General features: G+C 50.6%; 11 protein-coding genes across 11 annotated transcripts; 5 read left to right on the top strand and 6 right to left on the bottom strand.

Moving 5' to 3' along the window:
- Positions 1 to 507: 507 nt before the first annotated feature.
- Positions 508 to 1308, bottom strand: J4E82_003190 (uncharacterized protein; the record flags this gene model as incomplete). Its single annotated transcript, XM_051729479.1, has 1 exon — positions 508 to 1308. One exon carries the CDS (start codon positions 1306 to 1308, stop codon positions 508 to 510), a length of 801 nt encoding a protein of 266 aa, XP_051590863.1.
- Positions 1309 to 1904: 596 nt separating this feature from the next.
- Positions 1905 to 2740, top strand: J4E82_003191 (uncharacterized protein; the record flags this gene model as incomplete). Its single annotated transcript, XM_051729480.1, has 2 exons — positions 1905 to 2085; positions 2142 to 2740. 2 exons carry the CDS (start codon positions 1905 to 1907, stop codon positions 2738 to 2740), a joined length of 780 nt encoding a protein of 259 aa, XP_051590864.1.
- Positions 2741 to 2925: 185 nt separating this feature from the next.
- On the bottom strand, positions 2926 to 4314 carry J4E82_003192 (uncharacterized protein; the record flags this gene model as incomplete). The annotated part of the gene is made up of 1 exon (XM_051729481.1): positions 2926 to 4314. The coding sequence occupies one exon, from the start codon at positions 4312 to 4314 to the stop codon at positions 2926 to 2928; it is 1389 nt and encodes a 462-aa protein (XP_051590865.1).
- Positions 4315 to 4967: 653 nt separating this feature from the next.
- J4E82_003193 (uncharacterized protein) lies at positions 4968 to 5723 on the bottom strand (the record flags this gene model as incomplete). Its single annotated transcript, XM_051729482.1, has 1 exon — positions 4968 to 5723. The coding sequence occupies one exon, from the start codon at positions 5721 to 5723 to the stop codon at positions 4968 to 4970; it is 756 nt and encodes a 251-aa protein (XP_051590866.1).
- Positions 5724 to 6858: 1135 nt separating this feature from the next.
- J4E82_003194 (uncharacterized protein) lies at positions 6859 to 10769 on the top strand (the record flags this gene model as incomplete). Its single annotated transcript, XM_051729483.1, has 8 exons — positions 6859 to 7122; positions 7176 to 7316; positions 7396 to 7816; positions 7867 to 8024; positions 8074 to 8223; positions 8294 to 8778; positions 9270 to 10001; positions 10064 to 10769. The coding sequence occupies 8 exons, from the start codon at positions 6859 to 6861 to the stop codon at positions 10767 to 10769; spliced, it is 3057 nt and encodes a 1018-aa protein (XP_051590867.1).
- A 166-nt stretch (positions 10770 to 10935) lies between these two features.
- Positions 10936 to 12671, top strand: J4E82_003195 (uncharacterized protein; the record flags this gene model as incomplete). Its single annotated transcript, XM_051729484.1, is given in 6 exon segments — positions 10936 to 10944; positions 10957 to 11176; positions 11234 to 12072; positions 12122 to 12229; positions 12280 to 12446; positions 12497 to 12671. 6 exon segments carry the CDS (start codon positions 10936 to 10938, stop codon positions 12669 to 12671), a joined length of 1518 nt encoding a protein of 505 aa, XP_051590868.1.
- Positions 12672 to 12893: 222 nt separating this feature from the next.
- J4E82_003196 (uncharacterized protein) lies at positions 12894 to 13321 on the bottom strand (the record flags this gene model as incomplete). Its single annotated transcript, XM_051729485.1, has 2 exons — positions 12894 to 13019; positions 13082 to 13321. The coding sequence occupies 2 exons, from the start codon at positions 13319 to 13321 to the stop codon at positions 12894 to 12896; spliced, it is 366 nt and encodes a 121-aa protein (XP_051590869.1).
- Positions 13322 to 14662: 1341 nt separating this feature from the next.
- Positions 14663 to 15143, bottom strand: J4E82_003197 (uncharacterized protein; the record flags this gene model as incomplete). The annotated part of the gene is made up of 2 exons (XM_051729486.1): positions 14663 to 14807; positions 14902 to 15143. The coding sequence occupies 2 exons, from the start codon at positions 15141 to 15143 to the stop codon at positions 14663 to 14665; spliced, it is 387 nt and encodes a 128-aa protein (XP_051590870.1).
- Positions 15144 to 15504: 361 nt separating this feature from the next.
- J4E82_003198 (uncharacterized protein) lies at positions 15505 to 15922 on the top strand (the record flags this gene model as incomplete). Its single annotated transcript, XM_051729487.1, has 2 exons — positions 15505 to 15551; positions 15604 to 15922. The coding sequence occupies 2 exons, from the start codon at positions 15505 to 15507 to the stop codon at positions 15920 to 15922; spliced, it is 366 nt and encodes a 121-aa protein (XP_051590871.1).
- A 455-nt stretch (positions 15923 to 16377) lies between these two features.
- J4E82_003199 (uncharacterized protein) lies at positions 16378 to 18306 on the bottom strand (the record flags this gene model as incomplete). The annotated part of the gene is made up of 1 exon (XM_051729488.1): positions 16378 to 18306. One exon carries the CDS (start codon positions 18304 to 18306, stop codon positions 16378 to 16380), a length of 1929 nt encoding a protein of 642 aa, XP_051590872.1.
- An 836-nt stretch (positions 18307 to 19142) lies between these two features.
- On the top strand, positions 19143 to 20608 carry J4E82_003200 (uncharacterized protein; the record flags this gene model as incomplete). The annotated part of the gene is made up of 3 exons (XM_051729489.1): positions 19143 to 19198; positions 19270 to 19570; positions 19619 to 20608. 3 exons carry the CDS (start codon positions 19143 to 19145, stop codon positions 20606 to 20608), a joined length of 1347 nt encoding a protein of 448 aa, XP_051590873.1.
- Positions 20609 to 20639: the final 31 nt, after the last annotated feature.

Genomic DNA, 20639 nt, shown 5'->3' on the forward strand with positions numbered 1-20639 from the left:
GCCTTGCATTCCCTGATGCGCGGTCGGTCGGGGGCTTGGCAGCGTCACTGGCGTCGACTGGTGCGCTATCCTACGAGCTAGCCGCCCGCCGTTTGAACCAAACAACCGCTGGCTTTGTGGTTAATCTGAAACTGCGGGTAGACGTTGTGTGAGTGGCCGCTTCCGTCTGCAGAGCTGGTACACGTCGCGCTTAGCTGCAACACTGCTCAATACATCGTTCAACACGAGCTTTATTACTGAGACCCATCTGGGTGGGTAAAGGGTCAAGGAGCAATAAGATTGTGGCACCGTGGCACCGACGTGGATCCGATCTGAGCATCAACCCCGTACTATGACGTTGGAAATGCCAGGAAACCGCTCCGTATTACCGTATTAGTTGCGCGCACGTGCCCTCCGGCTCCCACCTGCCAGGAAGAGCCACGCCACAGCCAAGCCTCACCATGTCGAGTCAATTGGCCGAACTTCAAAAACTCGAACAGCCTGGCCCATCCTTCTGAACCTAGACCCTCATCCTTCATGTCTCTCTGCAGCCCTTTGCCGCTTCTTCTTCAACACCACGACAAGCGTCAAACAGGCCACAGCGCCATCAATCTCGGTACCGTCTACCACCACCGTCCCACCGGTTACAAAACTATCCCACCACTTCTGCGCGTACTTGGCTACTTCCGTCTTGATCTGCTGCTCACCACTCCCTGTGATCCGATAGAGCGTCATGTTCGTCGAGTGCCACAAGCTGTCCATTTGCCAGACGTACGGCTGTGAGTTGTAAACGAACGATTCAGTGCGCAGTCCCCAGCGCTTGTTACTCAAGGTGATAGCATGGGATGAATGAGCTGAGTCGTCTGGAAATGTGAGGACTGATTCGCCGAACGACGACCAGGCATGCGACCAATGTGCAACATGTGCGCTCTGGTCGTCGGTGATTTCGTACTTGAGACCTAGCCAGGTACGGCGGTGGCAGGTAAGTACCGGCGCGAAGGAATGATCCTTCATGGTCCTTTTGATCTCGGCTTTGTATTCGGCTGTCATGCCTGTATATGGCACTTCCATGTCTTTCGTCAAGTCAAGGATTGTGATTTTTTTGCTGAGCAAAGCATGAGGAGAGATCCAGTACACTACTGTGGGTTTGAGGGAACGAGGGTCAAGTGGTCGACTTGAGAACTCTCTATCGTGAGGCGTGTCCAGCCACGGGTCGTCATCCTCAGAAGACCTAGACTTCACGTGTGTTCGGGAAGATTTTCGGTGACGCACGGTGTTATTGTCTGCATCTGAGATGCTCAGATTCTGCAAAGCAATAGAGGTGGACATGTTCTTGGGTGATAGTAAAAGATATATACTTGAGGGTCGTACAACGAGTTTTGTTTTAGAACCTGGGATGTGCTGGGAATGACGAGACATGTGGAAAGAGACAGCCTTTTTTATACGTTCACTACAAGCACCGTACTCTACGCTCGCTTTACCATTCGCATCATGCTTGGTTTCCTTCTTGCCCATAAGGCAGACCTCAAAATCTGAGGCTCGAAGGTCTGGTCAGATGGTTGCTCATTGGACAGAGGTCTGTGGAAGTTTCAAGATTCAGCCTAGCTGAATGGTTTCTCGCATTCTCGCATTGGGATTTCTACGCCGGGCCGCACAGCCACAACAAACCGCCTTGGGTAGTATGGCCAAGATTGCTGATTTGACGACGAGTTATGTATCTTCGGCACGTGCAGTTAGCTCCATTTCCCTGAAGCCGAAAACAGTAGGTTTTCTCTGGAGGTCGGTCGATTGCTGGTGGAAGCACGGTAGCACCATCGCGCCATCTCAAATAGGCAAAGCGTGATCTCAACGCGTCGCGCTAGTCCCCGCGGTTCAGTGCTCTTGTGCGCAATACTCGTCGCCAAACGCACTCAACAGCCTCAACAATGGATCAACACGTGCCATCCGCAAGGTCGAAACAAGGCACCGTCGTGGAGCAAAAGCAGCGGTTTCTACAAACGAGGAAACATATTCTATCGCGTGGAATACCGCCGTCGGAACGTCTACGCACACTTGCGCAAGATGGTGGGATCGAGCTCAGTGTCATGAAGGGAGTGTTGGATAAAGGTATGGATCTACTGCACTCATGATGACCTTCAGATCGTTCTAACCATGTGGCTTAGTCAACCGCAACCTTAAACAACACTCCCGAAAAGTCTACAGCCGCCAAATGATTGAGCATGTTGTTGAGCAAATAGACATACTATACTGGGAATCTGGCGCACATCATGCCGACGACGACGAAGAAGTAAATCCTCCGTCCGATGCCCACGAAGACGACACGCACGCACTATATCAGAGCGATGACCTAACACTCGACGAAAACATTGCGAAACTACCCACAACATGGCCCGACCGTGACGCCGAGATCACACAAGACCAATATCTCTCCTCCGTCTCGCGCCTTCAAGAACTTTCCGCACGCCGGCAGACGCTTCAGAACCGGCTCGACACATACCGCACCTTGCTTTCGCTACTAGAACCCTATCGCAATCCCAAGGAGAACATACAGCCAAATTTGGTGTGGAAGGATGCGCCGCTCGCGCCTGAGCTGGCAAAGACACGGACATTGGCAATACGCGTTGCTGCACGTGTGGAAGAGAAGTTTGGCAACGTCCAAGCACCTTCCACGGCTGAAGACGACGAGAGTGTTGATATGGAAGGATTAGAGAGTGAAGGGAGGCGGAGGGTCGATAAGGTGCTGGAGAGCTGGTATTATTGAATACCGCGGCTTGATTCCTCTTCTCGATTTTGCTTTGGCGTTTGGATATGATACCCCACGTTTTTGACATTGCACAGTAGTATTCATAACATTTACAACAAGTACGGCTTCATCTAGCATATGTATTGCGGCGCCATTTCCACGAAAAAGACAACTCCATCCTCTCCCAACTATCTCTAACACCACTAGGCTTGCGGGCTGCCCATCCTCCCTACCGCGCTTTCAACCTCCCTCTCGAACTTCTTTCCTCCGACCTCAACTCCAAGCTTGACTCTGACTTTGTATGCCCTTGTGATGGCAAAACTACGGAAACTTGGTACTGTCACACCTGGGATCCTCGCCGTGAACCACTGCTCACAAGTACTCTTCACTTGTTCCTCCATTGCCCCACTGTCCTTTTCTCCTGATGAGCTAGCGATAACGGAGTACTCTGGCAATCCAGCAGTAAGTTCCAATATGGCTGACTCAGGTAAAGCGTTAAGAGACGTCTTTCTCTCCGTGAAGTCCTCGTGTTCATTCTTGGCCACGATATATAGCTGGTCTGGCGGCGGCCAGCTTTCGTATCTATTACTCCTGTGCAAGCCGGATCTGCCGCTACCTGCGTCTCTGTCGCGAGGTGCACGGAAGAAGGTAAAATCCAGCAAGTCCAATTTAAGAATGTTGAATGTGACGGATGGAGGAATGTGCAGCGCGTTCGGGCTTCGCGATAGTGTTGTGAAGGATGCACGAAAGTGAAATTCGGACCCGCTGGTAAAGTGCTCTGGAAGCTCTATAGCGACTTCGAAGTCCAGTGTAGGGGTCGAAGAGGAAAGGCGGTCGCGGATGCTTTGTCGGATACCAGTTTGCGTGTTGCCGGCTAGTAGAGAAGATCGCAGTGTGAGGGTCTTTGGGTAGCGGTTCAGCGTGGTGTATGGTCCGGGTGGTGGTATCGGGCTTGTGGGTTGGAAGAGGATGATCGATGTAGTTGTCAGGTCTATGAGAGACTTGCCTTGGACAACACCAATGCCAGGACATATCAGTGTGGCCCGTACGCCATATTCGATCTTCGCAAAGTCTGCATCTGTGCCGTCGTCGGTTGGCCTGTTGAATCTGGTGAATAGAAAGCTGGGAGGTAAGTCATGGGGTCCGATGTCGTATTTCTGGTCGGAATCATTTTCGTATTGGCCATAGCGCGTGGTACCAGTCCCAGCAGGAAACGTGAATTGAAAGGGAAATGTGTAGACTTGGCCTGCTTCGAACTTCGATATCGCTTGTGGTTCCTTCTTATCCTCGTTGGTCATGGTAGTTGCTGCGTGTAAAATGTCTTGAGCTACCTCAAATAGTGGTGCGTTGTCCCTCCAATGATGGTAATCAGTGGTATTGCCGGAGCCTACATCCCGACGATACCATATGAGTGATTGCCCAAAGAGTGAGACCTTAAGCGCCTCGGGCTCGATAGATGCGACGGGCGTCAGTACGACATGGCCTCTGACAATATCGTCTGGCCTATAAACTCTATCGGCCGTGTCATCGAGTTGTATCGCCAAGTCAGGAAGTGGTGGTTGACGAAGCTTGTTGGAGCTAAAGAGGCCCATCTTGATGCCAGACCACTCAAGCTGTCTCAAGCGGAGGGCTATGGGGTATTCTAGGTGGAGTTATTGGGAGGGTAGAAGGATGTGGATGCTTCCAGATGATATTCTAGTTGTATACTCTTCGTGTTGCGTCGTTTTCTCAAAAAGGCAATCGTTACTGATTGTAGTCTTGTTGGAAGTATTGATTCAGATTTGCAATGTGATTTCTCGAAAAGTCGAGCAAAGTGCTTGTGCCATGGAATGGACGATGGCCATTTTTGGTCGCTCCCTGATATCAGGGCCACCTGCACAGCCACGTCTGACTTTCAGGCCGACCAACCTCGTGGCACAGGGATCAACATGTTTGCAGTCACAGCCCACGATTGTCTGCCGTGAGATACGCGCCTATTTAGTTGCAGGTGAAGGTGCAACGCGTCATTGGGTTGTCGCAGTCGGGATGGCTCCGTGGTGGCGGTCACTTGGGTGAGGGGAAGGGGACTTCGGAGTTTTCGGCAGGGGCCCCACTCTGGTAGCTCATCAACTGGTAAGCCAGTCAAACCACTCCTGTATAGATGATGAGGCTACGAACATTGCCCAAGTACAAGTACAAGAACACGAAGTGCAGCAGTATACGCTCTCATTCCGGGTACTCTTAAAGCTCTCCTCACAGATTGTAGCTAAGAGCTTCCGAGTTTTCCCCTTTGCTCTACAGTCTTTGCTATCTCAGCTCCAACATCCGACCCCAGGGCCTTAAAACCATCTATGACACCCTGCTGATCACCCACACCCATCTCTTGACTCATTTTGTACTTGCCACCAATATCCGTTATCTCGATCTGGATGCCGATAATCGCTTTCTTCAGTATGTCGATGTACGAAGTAGGCGCATCTTCCACCTGCCACGGCTTCTCGTAGCCCATGATGTCTCTTTCTGACTGGCGGGACAGGTCCCTAATCTGTTTGTCGAGGAATTGACCCGTAGAGGCGGCTTTGGTATCGTAAAACACGGAAGCACGACCGTAAACTTGTACCGCTGAGTAATTCCACGTAGGAACCACTTTCCCGCTTGCTGGCTTTGTCTCTTTGTAGAACTTGGGTGTGACATAGTGGTGTGCAGGACCGTTAAAGAGGATCATAACATCGCGTGATATAGTCTGAATTGTGTCGATCCTCTCGTCCTCATTTTGAGATTGGACGTGTTCGATCAGAGCTTTAGCTTGCGGATTCGCTCGAGCGACATGTCCACGGAGAACGCCAAGATGGACCTGGTCTGCTGTGTTTTCGATATCCAAAACGAAAGGAATGTGACTCGATTGAAGAAAAGGAAACGACTTGGAGTCAATAGCTGTGGTAAAGATGCCTAGCGGGTTGGCGCGTATGAATTGCTGTAGTCTAGCAATGTCTTTCTCTGCATGAACGGCACGAAGATACATGGTGGATTGGCTAGTGGTTGCTGGTTCCAAGGCAGAATTTGTCTACTGAATATTCAAGGCCGACATACGAGCATCAATATATCAAGCGCTCTACACGTTGTTTTGACTGTTATGCTGTAGGGCGTAAGATGTCAACGGTGGCGTCTACAGCGTATAATTACAGTACCCAATCAGATATTACGAAATAATAAGGAGCATAAATGCAGGAAGAGGTCGATGACTCGAGCGTGACTATCCGTTATGGGCCGATTGTGCTCCACATCATTTTCTGAGGAGCATTGGCTAATTTGCTAGCGGAAAGCTATGTTGTACGAAGTACGTTTGGAATGAAGGGTCCAGCTCGACGAGTTCGGATTTGGAAGTGCGGCTCGCTCTGCGTCTAGTGCCTGGAACTTTCGCATGACCAATCGCACAGCCAGGCCGGCGCAACCAGTGAGGCTATACTACAGCGAGCATGTGTGGGTCGGGATTACTTCCTATGTTGAGGAGCAGGGACGAGAGTAAATTACTGCGCATTCCTCACCTTTGGATTCCTGTGGCGTGGTGCATATTCTGTTCGATATCAGCTAAAATCGTAGATAAGGTACGCTCTCTAGGTAACATATTACGGGTACCTATGTTGCCTACTTTTGCAGTATTTGTATCATTCTTGAGAGGTAAGTATGAATAAGACCTGGTGGTAAGAGGTCAAAGGCGATAACGACTGCGTGAGAAGCGTGGAACGAGCGTTGTGAGTTGTGGAATGACGCAATGCATAGCTGGCTCCCTCAGACCCTAGGACCTTTGGCCCCGAACAGAACATGTGTGAATTTTGAAACCGGCAACTTCTACACTCTGTTTACATAGCGAAGTCTAATATCGTGTTGTATCGCCTCGATGAGGGATTTGCACGAACCTCAGTGGTACAAATATGTTCGAAAAGAGGGGTTCGCGCATCTCCGTGGGGGTGGGTTCCGTTGCAGAAGGTACAAGCGATCAACCCCACATGAGGTAGACCATCGTCACCATCCTTTGGTCCGACGTCACCACCACGAACACGTCCCTGCACTTCAACCTGCGTCTATAGATTGAATCGAACACATTCGAGACTAAACTTTGGTTATTGGTTGCTCAACTAGCTCAGACAAAAGCAAAAATGACTTCTAGTTGGGAGGAGCTTGCTGCAGACAAACGAACTCGTATCGCCAGCACGATACCTTCGGAATGGTTGATTCGAGACCTTCCAAGCGATGACAATGTCTTCGCATTTCCGAAAGCATCAGGGCTTCTTTCTGCGCGAGAAATCGAGCTGACCGAGTCTTCGGCCACTGAACTCGTTGCACAAATGGCTGAAGGAAAGCTCAAGTCCGTGGATGTCACACTCGCCTTCTGTAAAAGAGCTGCCCTAGCACAGCAGTTGGTAAGACCAACTATACTACTGTGGCAGACCCAGCGATTAACAAGTGGCTGCAGACGAATTGTGTACACGAGTTCTTCCCCGAGGAGGCTCTCGCACAGGCTCGAGATCTAGACAAGTATTACGCGGAGCACAACACGACTGTTGGACCTTTACATGGTCTTCCAATCTCTTTGAAAGACCAACTGCGAGTGAAGGTATGATATTCTTCCCTATGTTCGGTGCAATCAACTCTCAAGTATACCGCGAGCGACAAACCTGACATGGTTGCATTAGGGAAAAGAAACATGCATGGGCTACGTTTCCTGGCTGGGAAAGTATGATGAAAAAGACTCCGTTCTTACAGAACTTCTTCGCAAGGCAGGTGCTGTCTTTTATGTCAAGACAAGTGTCCCTCAAACCTTGATGGTCTGTGAGACTGTCAACAACATCATCGGAAGGACCACAAATCCGCGCAACAAGAACTGGTCGTGCGGAGGAAGCTCGGGAGGAGAAGGAGCTATGATCGGCCTCCGTGGAGGCATCATCGGTGTTGGAACTGATATTGGCGGCTCTATCAGAATCCCATCCGCCTTCAACTTCCTATACGGCATCCGTCCTAGTCATGGTCGAATGCCCTACGCAAACATGGCGAACAGCATGGAAGGTCAAGAAACCATCCACAGTGTCGTCGGACCTATTGCTCACTCTGCGTCTGGTAAGTGAACAAGACGCACGTCCCTGCTGATCGAGAAGCTGACTGTCAAGACTTGAGATTATTCTTCACATCGGTGCTCCGCGAAGAGCCCTGGAATTACGACTCCAAAGTCATCCCATTGCCTTGGAGGTACAACCTAGAAGATGCTCTGAAGGCAAAGCTGAATTCATCCGGCCTGACCATCGGTTACTACACATGCGACGGCAACGTGAGTCTCAGACCGAAATGCAATACAATTGCTTTCGCTAAAAGCACAGGTTCTCCCACATCCTCCTGTCCTACGTGGAATCGAACGCGTAATGGACGTCTTGGAAAGAAGTCAGCACAAGGTTCTACCCTGGACTCCATACAAACATGATTTTGCTGTCGATCTTGCTAACAAGATCTATGGAGCAGATGGCTCCACGGTAATAACTCCTCTCTTTAGCTCTTGCGCAGCTACGCCTAGGTGTTTTACACCAGCTGACAATCAGACAGGACGTAATGAAGGACATCAACGCTTCGGGAGAGCCAGGAATTCCAAACATCAAAGAACTCCTCAACCCAGATATGCGAAAGGCTGACTTGAACGATGTGTGGGATATCCATTTACAGAAGTGGGATTACCAGATGCAGTATCTGTCCAGATGGCGAGAGGTCGAGGCCGAGCATGGTTGCGAACTTGACTGCATCGTTGCTCCTATCAGTCCAACCGCTGCTATCCGACACAACCAGTTCAAGTACTATGGCTACGCGTCTGCCATCAACTTACTCGACTTTACGAGCGTCGTTGTCCCGGTCACTTTTGCAGATAGCAAAATCGATGCCAAGCGTGCAGACTATGAGCCTCTGAACGACATGGATGCAGCTGTCCAGGCCGAATACGACCCCGAAGCATACCACGGTGCTCCAGTTGCTATTCAAGTCATCGGAAAGAGGCTCAGCGAGGAGAAGACATTGGCGATTGCTGAGGAAATAGGCAGGTTACTCGGCAATTCCGTAACACCTTAAGCTGTAGCAAGATACAAGCTATCGTGAGTATGTAAAACAATACAAAAAGAATTGTAACGATGTATGCTCCATGTTTGTTCAGGAAGATCGATTGTCGGTTGTATAGGTGGCGTGAAGCGGACCCGGAAATTCCGCCGCTAAGCATGCGCAGGGATCCACTCTGCCTAATTGGAGCTCGTCACAGCCTTGACCTGTCTCATCTCTTATCTCACCAGCAATGTTTCTCCTCTTAGCTGTCCTGCTGATCGTCACACCTGCATTAACTTACTATGTCTCCACAACGTTGTTCTACCAAAATGCGAAACATACCGCATCAGGGAGCAGGCCGCCAACAATTCCGTATCTGTTCCCAGGGGTTTTCCATGCTTTCAGTATAGCGTATGACGGACCGCAGAAGTATTTCGCGAGGTTACTGTACGATCATCCATGTATACACTAGATTGTGAGTGCTAACATTTGTCAGCAAGGACTATGGCAGCTTCGCACCGTTTGCCGTCAGGGCGGGCTTGCAGCCCTTCATCGTTCTTCGAGATCCGGAGCAGATGAAGCAGGCTATCCAGGCATATGAGAAGCGAAATCCAGTCATCACCGGGAAGAATATGTACGAGATCATTCTGGGTTCTCCTCAAGCTGTAGCAAATCTATACACCAATGCGGCCGTCGATCAAGGAGCCATCGAGCGTGCGCGCATAGCATCAACGCAAAAGTACCTAGAAGGAGAGTCCTTGAGAACCTTGACCGACCTCTACGCTGCAACTCTTTCGCGCAATCTGAATAACAAGATGTTTCAAGTCGGCAGCTGGACACAGATAGAAGACAGCTGGTCGTTTTTCCAGCAAGTCCTCACAAGGTGTTCTATGGAGACCCTCTTCGGTTCAGCAATCTTCAAGCAATATTCTGGACTCATCAAGGACTACTGGAAATTTGAAGATGCCATTGAGGGCTTCGTGCCGGGGATGCCATGGTTCACAAATTCAACGGCATATAGGGAGCCACGCGATCGACTATACAAAGGCGTCGAGAAGTGGTTGAAAGCTAACCATAGCGGCACGGAATTTGCAAAGATCGGTAGTGACGACATGGATTGGAATGAACATAAGGGATCCAAATTCATTCAAGAACGCGATGACTTACTTGCGAAAGCCCCGTTACCTCTTGAAGCTAGGACAGCGGAGATGTTGGACATCATGCACTGGTAAGCATCATCTGGGGATGCATTATCTACCAAGCATCAAGAAGTTCTGACATGCTCTACAGCTCGAATGTTGATCTGGTTCCTTCCGCTGTGTGGTCAATAATAGAAGTTTTACGCAAACCGTATCTGGCGGAACGCATCACTACTATCGTCTCTGAGCGACAATCGTCGAAGGCGACCACATATGACGTCAATGGGGTTGCAGCCTTGCCCCTCGTTCAATCGTTACAGGCGGAAATAAGCCGCCTCCGTGTCGCACAATACATGACATGTGCCAACGAGTTCGCCGAAGTTTCCATCGGTAGCCAATGGAAACTACCCAAGGCATGCAACACAATTTCCTTCTCGCATGATATCGCACTGGATACCAAGGCCTGGGCAAATGCACGGCCACGTACTGTTGAGAAACCATTAGATGAGTTTTGGCCTGAACGCTTCTTGATCCCCGATGATAATGGACCCAAAGCGCGAGGCCAACGGAAGAGCGGAACCCGTGTCGAGAATGGAAGGTTCGATGCGCAGAACCTCGAGCTGCTGGCCCCTATCTTTTACGACCGACAAAGCTTTGGAATTGCTAGCGACTATACCAGAGCCATACAAGCAGCCACTCTGGCTGTCGTCATGAGTGAATTCGAGGTACAGTTATGTGACCCAGAGGCGACCGATGCTGCGATGCCTGTGCTGCGAGAGTCCGCTTTTGGGCAGCTCCGACCACAGGAACGAATAGCTGTGCGCATACGCAAACGCAAACTTGGGAAAGGACAATGAAGGTACCCCGCTTCTCAACAAGAGGTCGTGTGAGTTAGCCACCAAGACTATTCGTGTAGGCAATGCAAACAATCAAATAGCCCCGCTTCGTGTTCACCACCCCGTTTGTTCACAGTCTCTTCGAATCCCTCTAGCCATCTCTCAAAACTCAAAAGTAACTGCAACAATGACTACTGTCACTCCCCAGAGCATGAAGGAGGTAGATAAGCTCACCGTAGTCGGGGGCTTCATTGTGCTCGTCATTACATACTGGCTTATCAAGACTATCTATAACCTCTTCTTCCACCCTTTGGCCAGCTTCCCTGGTCCACGCTGGGCAGCTGGATCATACCTTCCTCAATTCTACTACGACATCATACATGGTGGGCAATATTACAAGAAGGTTATCCAGATGCACGAGGAATATGGTGAGCATTTCCCAATACGCGCACTCCACTGTAGAAGTATGTGTTCATAATAGGCAGGCCCACTTATACGAGTCAATCCTGATGAGCTCTCCCTCAACGACCCCTTCTTTTATGACAAGGTCTATTCAGGTGGTGGACAGAAGCGCAACAAATGCCCTGATCTCACAACCATCGTACGCACATCGGTGATCTCTACTAACGACCATGAACTACATCGGCAACGCCGCGGCTATATTGCCAATCTGTTTTCGAAGAGATCCATCTCAGACCTGGAATCAATCATTCAGTCTAAAGTTGATAAGTTGGTGACCCTTTTAAAGGAAGCCAACCATACTGAAGAAACCCTTATTGGGCCTCTCGTGTTTGGCAGTCTAGCGATCGACGTTATCTCACACTATGCATATGGCGAGAGTTTTGGTAATCTCGACAAACCTGGATTCCCGTGCGAGCTCGAACGAGATGTTAAAGCCATATTGATGATTCAACACGTGCGACGGTTTCTTCCTGGCATTGACCGACTCATTACACATCTTCCAGCCTGGCTAGTCGCCCGCATCAGCCCTTCCATGGTTAGCTTTCTGGACTTCGAAACAAGAATTGCAGGATACTCAAAAGCGGCACTTAAGAAAAGCATGGAAGGAGAAGAACCAACCAAACCCCGGACGGTGTTCGACGCACTAGTCAGCTCCAAGATACCCGCACAAGAGAGGACACTTCAACGACTGACAGATGAGAGCTCAACCATCCTGATCGCCGGGGTGGATACCACTGCCAGAACCTTGACAGCTACCATGTGCTACTTGATTCTGTATCCCGAAATCCTGGCCAAACTGCGTGCAGAGCTACAACCGTACAAGAACGCGACCTGGACCCAGCTTGAATCTCTACCGTATCTGGTAAGTCATTTGCTACATTTTGCTATATGTGCCTCCTAATGCATACTAGACAGCGGTCATCAATGAGTCACTTCGATACGAATCTCCCTTCACAAGTCGCTTTCCACGCTTACTTGTCGAGCCGCTTGCTTACAAGGACATGCTCATACCTTCCGGCGTAAGTTACAGAACCTGCTTGAGAGCTTGAGAGGTCTGAAATGATTCTAGACTACCATCGGTGCAATGCCATATTTACTCAATAGCCACCCCGACGTTTTCCCTGATCCCCATGTGTATAGGCCTGAGCGATGGATTGAAGCAAAAGCCCGTGGAGAATATCTCGACAAGTATTTGGTCACCTTCACGAAGGGCAGTAGAGCCTGTCTTGGCATAAAGTAGGCTATCTATGCTTCTTGTACGATGCAAGAATACTAACATGACCTAGTCTTGCATACGCCGAACTTTACCTTACCGTCGCAGCTATGGTCCAAAACTTTGACCTGGAGCTTGTGGACTCTTCCATCGAGAACATCACTCCATACCGAGACTTTGGTCTAGGTTTCGACAAGAATTATAACTACGGTGTCAACTTCAGGGTTACAAAGGTACTCCAAGAGTGAACGATGGGTTTTCTCGGATCAAAGTGACCAGTACGCGTATGGTTCTGGAGCATGCACCCGATTTTGCCAACGCAGCAGGTCCTGAATATTATGCTGTGTCAGGACCAATAGGTTCAAGGTATCTGATGATGACAAGAATGAAGATGAACGAACAAGCTAGTGGTTATTGTAGTTACTCAACAATTACGGAACGTAGTATATCATTTAGGCAGACATCTAGACTCAGACCGAGTCCATTTCCTCGCTGTCAGCCAACCCTATCCCTGCCACAATCAAATGCACAAGCATTTCCATACCGCGCATCCGGTTCACTAACCTCGCAGTTTCATGCTCAAGGGCATCCAGTAACTGGGTCACGGCATTTCTGTACTTTTATTAGCTTCTATCAGGCTAGATACCACCAGACTCACTCTAGTATATTTGCACCGAACGCACTTGTTCGCCTCCATTCTCCGATTGTCGCGTTGGTCGTGCGTATCGCGTCTGATACTAGACAGCGTCGATGATTTGTGATATATGGGAGGGAAAGATGGTGGGTTGGGGATGGGTTGGTCGAGGGGAGGTGTTGCTGCGAGGGTATCGGTGACAAGGAGCGTGAAGATGGCAAAAAGGAGAGTCGTTAAGGCAACACGTAGGGAGTAGTGAATCATGGTTGGAATGGAAATACGAAGCGGCTTAGGTCAAGGATGAAGATTGAGGGAGGTAAGAGTTTTAGATAAGAACATGTACGAGACAAAGAAAACAACACATTGACTTGTATCAAATATCCCTATCATCGCTATGACGGTACTACCTCTTCTCCAAGAGGTGTAGCGTCCTGAACTAACAAACCATCCCATCCAAGCATCATAGGAACCGCGATTACCAGATACCTCGCTCATTCCGTTAGGGGTTGAACCGATGTACGTGTATCACCTCCTCGTACTACGACAAACCCCAAAACCAACCCATCACATTCTCCAATCACCACCTAGACCACCCGTCCTACCAGCATGCAGCGTCATTGCTCACTTGACCCCGGTGTTTCGTTGACGTCTGTGATGTGGTAACCGCTCGTGGCCCATCATTTATGGCGAGTTTCAAGGGCAGTTCAGCCCACAAGCCGACTTGCACAGGATGTTTTCCCTAGCAGCCTTGCACATGCAATGGTTATAGCACATTGTCCCCGTACCGCCGTTGGGGCAGAGAATAATAAACAAAATTTGCTATGATTCAGATTAGTCACAGTATTGCGACAACGGTTATCTGCCTTGGTTGTGCGCCTTTCCATTTGTCGTGGGAGAAGGAATCAGACCGAGGAAGGCTTCAACACCGAAAGGGGAAAAAGGGGAAGAGAGAAGGATTAAAGAAAGATAGACTTACCTTTGTGCAAGTAGATATCTTTGCTTTACACTCATTACAGATTTTGGTGGGGTCGTCGGTGATGATGCTTTGTCTAGGCTCGAGAGAGATGACGGGTGTGGCACTGGCAAGAGCTACCAGGGTTGTAATGAGGAGAACTGCGACCTTCATGGTGATGATGGCTTGGTTTCGTTAATAGAGTTCAAAGGTGAGAACGATTTCTTCAGGCTGATGGTCAGCTGCGAGACACAGTAGAGATAGGGATGAGATTTCGAGTCTTTATCAACTTATAGAGAAGAGTGGAGTTGCGTTCTTGTTACCTAGATTGATTAGCAGCAACTTCTTTCATTCTCAATATGCGACCATGTGGTGTGGTCTTTCCTTTGTCGCTCCTTGCATGTTAGACGTACGGCGAAGACAGAGCCGACATGACGAGGAGTTCCTCCACGTGATGTAAACCTTGCGCCCTGTGGTTAGCCAATCCATCACACCAACAAGTGGTCATGGTAAGATGGCCGGACTTGGCAACAGCTCCTTTGTATTGTGTTATATGGCCGACCGGATGGGCCCGTCGATCCTGGTGGATGTAGTCTGCCTGCCTCAATCCTCTGGTCCTTCAAGACTGTTCCTTTGTGTGCACCAGCATGCACCTAAGCACCACGTCCACCTCTCTCGTCCTGCATGCCAATAGCTGGGTCCGGCGCTTCAGGGAACTCCTTCTTCGCCTTCTCCTTTCCGCCAGCCGAGTCCTTTCCTTCAGTCGCATGACCACCGCTGCCCTCTTTTTGCGCGCTGCTGGATGGTATTAGCCGCACGTTACGATAATGCCACTCTCGTTCCCTTGCTCCTCTTGCACAATGCAGTATGCACACCGCTGGGGATGACTTACTCTAATCCGGCCTTTGCATTGCTCTCCTGGACGTTGTGTGTGTCTCCTTGCTTGACCTTCTCTTGTACCGCGTGAGGGCTGTCGCTATCGTACTTGTCCGTCTTGGTCTTTGAGTTGGTGCTCGCGTTGTTCGGGTATTGCTCGACCCTTCTTGAGGCGGAGAGGGAGAAAGGACGTGCGGACGGGACGCTGAAGCGAAGGGTTCTTGTGTATCGGATCATGGTGTTGCGGAACATGGTCATTGAATTCGTAGCTTGTAGCTGTATATTACGTAGATGAGGGTATATCGAGTATGTGTCGATTGGGTTGATTGAATGTTTGATGTCAAGGGGGATGGATGCAAGGAAGCAAAAGTTTGGCGGAGACCGAGGTATGCAAGAGCGAATGACGCATGACGCGTTTGTACATTTCAGCTAACAGATGCAAATGATGATGTATGACGCTCTCGACATGTACCTGGCATGGGCCGCGGGTCATAGCTCCACTGGTCGCGCTTTGCCGCATCGAGATGGCATCTACCCCTCCCCCACACTTTTGCCATTTGAGCCTCATCGCGAAGATCGGGCTACCTTCAGCACCAGACGATTTACCCAAGGAACCAACATGGCGGACCAAAAAGACTGGAAACATGACGACTTTCCCTGCACTCTGTACAGACCCACCCACATCGACTTCTTACCATACATACTAATGCACGCCCAGCACCCTCAACATACCCTTCCCCTCCGCGCACCTCGCCCAAACCGCCCAACGCGCCATCTCTGTTGATGCCGAACTCTCACCCCTCGTCCGCCGCGCCTTCTCCCTCAGCACGTCGCCCGAATCCCCTCAAGAAAGCGTCCTCAAGGTAGAATACGCAGCAACCACGAATCGCATGCTACGCGTCGCCGTCAACGGCTTCATCGAGAGCATAGGCGTCGTGATAGGCGTCATGAAGGAACTAGACACGGATATTGTGTATGAACCTACCAAAGAAGGACTGGAAGGTGTGCAGGGACTAGACGCGGCCAAAGTAGGATGAGGGGGACGAGGAGAGCAATTGCGTCAACCATCACATCTACACAAGACGGACATATGCGCGCCGACGAAGCCGGCAGAGGAAGCCAAGCATACAAGAAGATAGTGGGAGGATAAAAGAGTCGAGCTCGTCGCGTGCGAGAGAGGAAGCGATCGGTATAACTCAGCGGTCAAGCCGTGGGGATGGACGAAAGTCAATCATCCACGAAGGAATTGCCCTTGTACCAGACAGGACATGCTGATAGTATACACTTGGAACGTTCTGCAGTATCTACAATATGAAGAACAGCAAATAAGAATGGGGTGCGTGCCCAAGTTTTGTGCTTTCAGTTCTCAACGCTCTCCGTGCCATGCTACACGCCAAATACGGTTATCCAAACGCCTGGATGCTATGCTATATGCCCTCAAGTGCAGATTCTATTGCTAATTCTTCACTTACAACTCCTCGTCACCACCCTCCTACACCTCATGGTCCTCAAATTTCCTCTTGGGCGCAGAATTTCCTTCTAGAACCGCCATCTTCGCCTCTGGAACCATGGACGGCGCAACCGGGGCATGCTCTGGCGGTTTCTCCGTCGGCATAGGCGGATACACACCATCGTCTCTGATCTGCCAGCCATCTATCTTCAAAAGCTTCCACCTCTCCTTGATCTTGCACCGAACCAGCTCGCCTGTAGTCCGCGCGTCTTCGTAGCTGTCGTGGCCAGCGGCGCCTCCTTGCTGGATTTGCTCACCGAGGTAATCTGATGCTAGCTTGCGCAAGCCAAAACGGAAGGGTAGACCGCTGGGATTTGGGTAGAGAAGTACGGTGTCGATTATGGTTGGGTGGACGAGACGAATGGTGTTGAGGTCGTTTTCGAGAGCATGACCGAGAACTGGGGTGGTGGGAGAGACGTATGAGAGAAACAGGTCTCGTGCGACGTGAGGTGAGTCGACGATGCGAAGGTCTTTGCGGACGGGCTTGGGGTTTGCTGCATCGTACGGCTTCGCGTTCAGGAACTGGTCTGCGGTGATACCCGAGAACCGCGTATTGAAGTCTAATACATGTCCGAGGGGGCGCACCAGCACATCAATAAGAGGCTTGTGCTGCGGCCATGTTATGACTGTAAGACGAAGCATCTCGAGGCCGTTGGTCGTGTAGCCCATTTCGCAATCGAAACACACAGCGGTATCTTTTGGGACTTTGTCATTTTCTGGCGTTTCGATGAACGGCATGATGAGCGACAAACGATTTGGGTCTTTGACGTTGTACACATGTGTGCTGTGCGTGGTGCAGCCTTCTGATCCTACCTCTCCATTGCAGCAGCTGAATTTTGTAGGTTCTGGTGCAACGCCTCTTGATTTCCTAGGGAAGATTCGTCTGCCCCAGTGATGTTTGCAGTGCCCTCCAGTAGTAAGTGCTCCATCTTCCTCCCTTCGTTCTGAGAAGACTTGGAAACGAGTGTTGCAGCGCTCGCATTGTTCCCAGCCACCCGCTGCTTCCAACGCTAACTTTGTCTCATTGAGATCGGCGTCGGCAGGCAGCTTGATCACATAGCCATGCTTATCCAGTCCTTCCTGCGGGCAGATGAGCCTGGGGAGAAAAGTGACTTCTTCCTTTGGAGTAAGGCCCGTATCGACCTTCTTGGGAGGTGCCTTTTTTGGTGGTTCTCCGCTTTCCTTGGCTATAGCTTCGCGTCGTTCCTTGACCCATTCTTCCGCTGGCATGGTCTTTAGCTTGACCAGTCGCTGTTTGAGTATATTTTCATACACTGAGCCACTTGATGAAGCTATCCTTTCCTCTTCATCAACCGCCAGTTTATTAAGCTGATTTGGTGATAGGTGTAGTGCTTTGATTTCAGGCTTGACTGCTTTGAGAAGCTTGTCGTTCTGGGGCTTCATGTAGGTATGCAGCGCCTTGAGTAGAGTAACCCGCTTGGTGAAGGTCGCTGGTTCTTTGTTGAGTTTTCGCGGCATCAAGGTAACAGGAGCATCAGGTTTAGCAGCGATCTTGGGTGCTGCAGCAACCGGTGCTGGTGACACTGGTCGTGTAGCAGATGCCGGAAGAGGAGTGGGTGTCTTAGGCGGTGCGGTGTTAGCAGCTTTGGGCGCATTGTTTGGTGTCGGTGCCTTGGTCTTGGGTGTGTCTGAGTTAACAGGAACGTTGAGCTTTGCCTGCGTTGGTGCTGGAGCGGCCTGTAAGTTGGATGCCTTTGAACTGTCATCGAGCTTCAGCCTCTTCGCGATGGGCTCTGGATCATATTTTGCTGCGACGGGTGACGGAGACCGTCGCGCTGGAGGTGGTTCCGATGTCTCGTGACTGAAGATGCAATGAGGCAACTCGCATTTTGCACCAGAGGGACATGTTATGTTGGCAAAGCTCCTGTAAGCTGGTATCGAAGGCCACATGTTTGTTTTGATTACGGTGTATCCTTTCCTGTAAGTAGATACAATGCCAAGCTTAACGCGCTCGTAACCTACCAGGCTATAACAGCTGAGTAGCTATGCGCTGACAGTCGCAACTATATGGAGCCCGATCTTGTAATCGACGAGAGCTGCACGCTTGACTGCACGATATTGCACTGGAATGAGCGAGTGACGTTTGATCAATCAATATCGCAATGCGCAAGAGAAGATTGACGTGAATGCAAAGGCGGCTGATGAGAGGCCGTCGCGTTGAGGTCCGTATTGATGCCTCATCAACTTCATCAAGTGCAGTATGACAACAATACGCTGCAATCAAGGTTACCAGCAAGCTCCAGTATGAGCTTCAGCTATCCCAAAGGAGCTAGAGTGAGCCAGAAGGTGAAGGTGATTGATGAGGTGAGATGCGCGTCTCAGCCCTGTAGATTCTCTAGCGCTAAATAAAGGGTCCCTAGTCCACGGTCCACGGTCCACGGACGCGGGCGAACGCGACGGCGGCGATCTGATCGTTAATTCCGTCATGACGCGGTGATGCAACTGTTGCGCATTCCGAAAACACCGACTTTCACCTGTTCAGCGCCCACAATTGATGTGCAACTGTCTTCTAACCACATTTGCACATCTATACGCCAATCCGAGACGGTCGTGCTACTTTGTCGTGACATAAGTGGTGTCCTGGCCGCAGGTGACTTGCTTTTGAGGCTGCGCGCGTCTCGGTCAGACTTGCGCCTCCCACGGACGACTTCTGGCCGCCGGGGCGACATACATACACTGCGCCTTCCACCCTAATTCCCAGGCCAGCAAACTTCACGTCTTTCGCCATGTCCACCTCTGCCGATACCAAGAAAGCCGACCACCTTTGTGTCCTCGTCCATGGGTACGTCTCTGTACGAGGCCTTATCGCCTCCTATCATGTCAAGAAGAAGCACTTCCGCTGACCGCAACCAGTCTGTGGGGGAACCCTGAGCACCTGAAATATGTCAGTACCACACTGGGCGAGAGATTTCCAGAAAACAAACTTCACATCCTCGTGGCCAAGCGCAACGCTGGCAGCTTCACCTACGATGGTGTCGATACTGGCGGCGAGCGTGTAGCAGAAGAGGTCGAGGGCAAGATAGAAGAACTAGCCAAAGCCGGACACGACATAACTAAGATCAGCGTCGCCGGCTACTCGCTAGGAGGCTTGATCGCACGCTATGCCATCGGTCTGCTCTATCACAGAGGCGTCTTCGAGAAGATACAGCCAGTCGTACGTGCCTCTATCATGACCCCACCACACAGTGTACTGACTCTCTAGAACTTCACGACCTTCGCGACACCACATCTCGGCGTGCGAACGCCCCTCAAAGGCTACCACAGCCACATATGGAACGTCTTGGGAGCGCGAACGCTTTCCATGAGCGGCAGACAACTGTTTGGCGTCGACAAGTTTAGAGACACAGGCCGATCGCTCCTATCTGTACTCGCAGACCCCGAGAGCATCTTCATCCGAGGCCTTGCGCAGTTCAAGCACCGAAGTCTATACGCAAACGTCGTGAATGACCGAACAGTCACATACTATACCGCCGGCATCTCACAAACCGACCCCTTCGTCGACCCAGACGACATCAAGATAAACTACATCCCAGACTATGAGGAAGTTATCGTCGATGGCGATCACCCAGTCTCGCCAAAGGAGCCTGAAGAACCCCCAGCTTTCTCACAACGACTGGCGCAAGGCACAAGGACAATACTGGGACGGGCGACGATCGTCGCAGTTCTGACGGTCTTCATACCATTTGGTGTGTCGGCCTTCCTCATCAACTCGGCTGTTCAGACGATTCGCAGCGGTCAACGCATAAGACTACACGAAGAAGGCAGATCTGGCATCGACTACGCACGCTACCGCATACCCAACATGATCACTGCCATGCGACGAGAAGCCGAGGGCATGTATGAGAACGCGAACCATGCCCAGAGCCAAGATTATCTGAGCGAGGGCTTCGAACATGTGGCCTCTCCCACCCAGCCCATCTCACCGCGCTCGCGCAAGGATAAGCCCAAATCGGACGCCGATTCGATACAGGAGCAAAAGGATGCTGCGAAGGTCATTTTCCCGACATTGGCCCTTACCGATGACCAATTCAAGATGATCGAAGCGCTGGACAACGTGGGCTTCATGAAGCACCCGGTCTACATACATAACCACCGACACTCCCACGCGGCCATTATCGTGCGTATGAACAAGCCTTCATTCAACGAGGGCAGGGTGGTCATCAAGCACTGGCTTGACAACTTCGAACTCTGATTCATCTTTTGACATTTTTTCTGTCTACATT

The sequence above is a fragment of the Alternaria postmessia genome (assembly GCF_024291825.1).
Source record: "Alternaria postmessia strain BMP 2775 chromosome Unknown scaffold_13, whole genome shotgun sequence".
Taxonomy (NCBI): Eukaryota; Fungi; Ascomycota; class Dothideomycetes; order Pleosporales; family Pleosporaceae; genus Alternaria; species Alternaria postmessia.